Here is a 5,000-nt window from a genome sequence, read left to right on the forward strand (position 1 = left end):
GCGGTCATTGCATGCGAGGCAAATCCCATAATCTTAGCCAATATGAACTTAGTGCTAGGGTCAGGGGGTCGCCGCCATTCCACGTTATATACAGGTGAGTTTCAGCTCAATAGTTCAGTAATCTACCGTAATTTCCCCCTAATTTACACTTCTTACTATTCGTCGAGAAGTAAATTTACACGCGTAATCATTTTTCTTGGCCAGGAGCAGCAGAAACCTGTTAGAAAAAAAGATCCTTTAATCTAGAATTCAGAAGGTTAAGCAACAATTGGTAACCCCGAAATGCGGTCGATTCGTGTGAGTGTTCTTCAATGTGATTGGTCCACGTCTATTACTCGGCGCCCAAAGCAGCCAATCAGCGTCGGTCTAGCCACGGGGAACATCGCAATCACAAACTCACTGGAAAGGGAGTTGGCGGGAAGAAAAAATGGTCGGAGATTAAGTAAAATGTCAAGATTGAAAACACTTTCCTGTTAGCATTTACCCTTGATTTCACAAGAGAATAACTTGGTTAAGAATTCCGTATTAGATACGTTCATTGTCCTTAATGTAAGGTTGAATCTGGAAGCTGCAGGGCCTTTATGGAGACTTTGCAAGTAAGTTCACACCTGTGGTTTTGGAACGATGCATTCTGAAAAAGGGGAAGAGAGAGCGAGCGAGCTTAGCAAGGGTGGCATTGTGTGCTCTAAAATCGCTATCTACAGAGAGGTAGAAAGAGAAAGAGAAAAGACACAAAAATCCATTACTATTTTCAACACGTTTAGATTAACGTCCATTTTTGCATTTTCTGATTGTTTCTTATCTCTCGCCCTCCTCTTCCTCCTCCTCTTCCTCCATACACTTTTATTTGTCTATATCCCCCTTTTTTATAACGTTACATATACATTTCTCCCTCTCTCTTAGATATCACAGCAAAGGCGGGTTTTAATCTATCCGTACCAAACTGTAAGTTACTCCTCCGACTCTTTTGTCTGGTCGGTTAGTCTACAAGTTTGTGAGTTCGAGTTATTCACAAACTTTCACGTCTTATATTTTTCTTGTTTCGGAGTTTTGTTGTTGCAATTTCGGGCAACTCGGCGCGGGGGAAAAATATTAATTCGACCGTGATTTAACAACCGAGACGTGATTGAGAAAGTCATAAGCACTCGTTGCCTGGGGATAAGTAAGGGAACTGACTGCATTTTCTGTTTTTGTTTTTATTTTCTTATTTTTGTGTGTGATAGGGGGGAGGGGGGTGGGGAGGGGCATAACGGTGGGGTCTATACTTGTTAAATCAAATCTTTTTTAACGTTATCGTTTCATATTACTCTAATGTAAAAAAAAAATCGTTAAACAATTCGAAACTTACTAAGAAGAAGAAGAAGGAGAAGAAGCAAAGAAAAGAAGAAGGACAGGACTTAGAAGAAGAAAAGAAGAAGGACAGGACTTAGAAGAAGAAGAAGAAGAAGAAGAAGAAAAAGATAGTGAAGCATGGAATCGATAGCAGAGCATTTTATCAACATGTCAACACGACCAAAATCAACCTCGCCAGCACAAAAAACACACTCCTCCCACCAACAGACACAAACAAATACACAGGGACCATCAACGCACAAATACACCCCCCACCCCTCCTCCTCCTCCCCGTAAAAACGCACACGAGACACAGACACACAGCCACACACATACACAGACACGTTCACGGAAGGTTATCGCCTGAATTATTCATAGGAAATTGATTTTCACGTGTTACATATCTAGTGTGGCATGTCTTATGGGGGTGATGCGCCCGGACACTGCCTTCGCGCGAGGAGAGGGTCTTGCTCTGAAGGACTCTAGTCTCCTCCTCCTCCTCCTCCTCCTCCTCTCCTCTTCTTCTTCTTCTTCTTCTTCTTCTTCTTCTTCTTCTTCTTCTTCTTCTTCTTCTTCTTCTTCTTCTTCTTCTTCGTCTTCTTCTTCTTCTTCTTCTTTTCTTGTTGTTGTTCTTGTTCTTTTCTTGTTGTTGTTGTTGTTTTCTTTTTTTTTACCTTTTTTCTTGTTCTTCCTCCTTATTCCCTCAATCTTCTTCTTTTTCTTTTTCTTCTTCTTCTTTTTTTGATGTGGTTCTTCTTGTTTTTTTACTTTTTTCCTCTTTATTCCCCCCTCTTCTTCTTCTTCTTCTTCTTCTTCTTCTTCTTTTTCTTCTTCTTCTTCTACTATATTTTCTACTTCTGTTTCTTTTATGTTATTTGTTTCTTTATCTCATCTCCTCGGCTTTATTGCCTTAATTTGCATGTTCCTTTCCTTGTTGTTGTTTTTGGCGATGCACACTTTTTCTTGTTTAGATTATCTGATTCTCTCTCTCTCTCTCTCTCTCTCTCTCTCTCTCTCTCTCTCTCTCTCTCTCTCTCTCTCTCTCTCTCTCTCTCTCTCTCTCTCTCTCTCTCTCTTACGCCTTGTCTCTCTTTCTCCCTCTTTCTTTTCCCAGCTATGTGTCCATCACCATATTTTTTTCCTATTTCTTCCTTTACTGCTACTTAAAAATGTAATGTCTCTTTCTGACCTTTAACGCAAGCCACACCCCCTTTTCTACCTTTAGGTCACGCCCTCTCCTTTCTCTTAGGTCACGCCCTGTTCTTAGACTCCTCCTTTCTCCTCTCTCCCTCCTTTATTCCGTCCTTTCCTCCCTCCTTCCCACCCATCCCCCGCACCTTCCCCTGCATCTCTCGACAAGTCCTCATCAAAGTTGTATAAAACGTGGCTGGATGTGATTAGATCGCTCACGTCACGGACCCGTTTGATCAACATGAAATATTCACTCGTTCATTCATGGGTGTCGGGGCGACTCCCCCCCCCCCCCCCCGTCCCTCCCACCTCCTCCCCCTTCCCTCTCTCCCTCCACCACCTCTTGCACACTTCTAACCCCCTCCTCCCTCTCTTCCCCTCTCCTCCCCTCTCCCCCTCCCTCTTCCACCGTCTCTGGACCCTACCCTCCCCCTACCCTCCTCCCCATGCCCTTCCCAATTCTTGCTTGCAGTAGCTGAGTGTTTGGAAAGGACGGGACGGGAGAATGGGGGAGGTGGGGGAGAAGGGGAAGGAGGGGGAAGGGGGATGAAGGAGAGGGGTGAGGGATGTGGGAGGGAGGTCGTTGAGGTTGCAAGTCGTGCAAGAATGGCCGCAGTGAATTGCAATGGGCGGAGGAAAAGTGCCAGATGAGAAAGAAGTGTGATGGCGTTGAGGATGATGTCGCGAGGGCGTTGAGGTGAAGGAGTCAAGGTCGAGGAAGTGGGAGGAGGGAGGGAGGGGGGGGGAGAGATAGAGAGAGAGAGAGAGGGAAAAGAAAAACAGGAGAGAGAGAAAGAGAGAGAGAGAGGGAAAAGAAAAAACAGGAGAGAGAGAAAGAGAGAGAGAGAGAGAGAGAGAGAGAGAGAGAGAAGAGAGAGAGAGAGAGAGAGAGAGAGAGAGAGAGAGAGACAGACAGACAGAGAGAGAGAGAGTCAGAGAGACAGAGAGAAAAAGAGAGAGAAGAAGAAGAAGAAGTAAAAGTAAGAATAAAAAAGTGACATAGAAAAAAACAAAGAAAAAGAGAAAAGAAAAAGGAAAAACAAACAAACAAACAAACAAAAGAAAACAAAGAGAAAGCTGTTAAAGAAAAAAAAGGAAAGAAAAACCTTTACAACAGATGATACCTACGCATATACGTGTCTATAAATCCTTATTCTCTGTCTTTCACTAATCTCCAGCAGTGAAAGCAACGCGCACGCAAGAGAGAGAGAAAGAGAGAGAGAGAGAGAGAGAATAACAGAGATTAAGTCTATGGAGCGATCAGGTGGTCTTTTGTCGACGGCCGGGGTGGGGGGTGGGGGGGGGGAACAGCCATTTGCGCCAAAGGAAGTTCGCGTTTGTGTCGAGAGAAGCTCTTCCTCCGAGAGAGAGGGGAGGCCAGAGGGTGAAAGAGGGGAGAAGGAAGGAAGGAAGGAAGGAAATTGAGAGGGAAATGGGATGGCAGGTGAGGGGGGGAGGGGGAAGGGGGTGAGAGGAGGAGTTGGTGGAGGTGGAGGAAGGAGGGGGTAGAGGAGGAGGAAGAGGAGGTGGAGGTAGAGGAGGAGGGAAGAAGAGGAAGGATGAAGAGGTAAAAGAAAAGCAAAGAAGGAAAAAGAAATTTTTAAAAAATACACAGATAAAGAAAGTGTTTAACAAGAGAACAAGGCAAGAAGAAGAGGAAGAGGAGGAAGAGAGAGGCATGGAAGAAAAGCCAAAATTTCCCTTCTCGGCTTTAGACTTTGGGGAAGAAGAGAAAGCCGAGTGGCAGGCTGTAAGGACCGTTTAGGTATAGTTGGTGGATTTGGAAAAAAAAAGAAGAGAGAGAGAGAGAGATTCAGAAAGAGATTGCATTGCAGAGGGGAGAGGGGAGAGGGAAGGGGAAGGCGCCCTAGAGATGCCAGCGGCCCGGAGAGGAATAAGGGAGCACAGGAGAAAGCGAAGGAAAGGGAGAGGAAGAGAGAAGAAACAGGAGACATGGGCAAGTATAAACACATTTAAATATATGGATACATATTTGCACGGACACATACGCGCGCATTAATACACACTCTAACTGAAATAATGAGAGAGAGAGAGAAAGATAGAGGGATAGAGATAGATAAATAGATAGATAGATAGATAGAGTTAGAAAGAGAGAGAAAGAGAGGCAGGCAGGCAGGCAGGCAGGCGGAGACAGACAGACAGACAGACAGACAGACAGACAGACAGACAGACAGGCAGACAGGCAGGCAGGCAGACAGACAGACAGACAGACAGACAGGCAGACAGACAGACAAACAGGCAGACAGGCAGACGGGAGACAGACAGACAGACAGACAGACAGACAGACAGACAAAAAAATGCGACAGAGAGAAAGAAAGTGTGCATGAGTGGCCAAAGTGATAAAAGGCCTTCAACACTCCCCCTCCCCCCCCCCAAAAAAAAAGAGTTCAAGCACAATAAATTCGAAGCGTGCATTCAATATTTCTAATATACGAGAGGAAGAAAAAAAATGTCAA

At 44.8% G+C, this 5,000-nt stretch overlaps 1 protein-coding gene across 1 annotated transcript in view; it reads left to right on the forward strand.

Annotated features, from left to right (window-relative positions):
• The first annotated feature begins 42 nt into the window (after positions 1-42).
• Positions 43-5,000, forward strand: part of LOC119582938 (inhibitory POU protein-like) — a 67,046-nt gene continuing 62,088 nt past the window's right edge. The window contains 2 exon segments of the mRNA XM_037931451.1: positions 43-94; positions 530-596. Coding sequence (XP_037787379.1) covers positions 43-94; positions 530-596 — 119 coding nt within the window.

This window comes from Penaeus monodon, chromosome 16 (assembly GCF_015228065.2).
Source record: "Penaeus monodon isolate SGIC_2016 chromosome 16, NSTDA_Pmon_1, whole genome shotgun sequence".
Classification (NCBI taxonomy): domain Eukaryota; kingdom Metazoa; phylum Arthropoda; class Malacostraca; order Decapoda; family Penaeidae; genus Penaeus; species Penaeus monodon.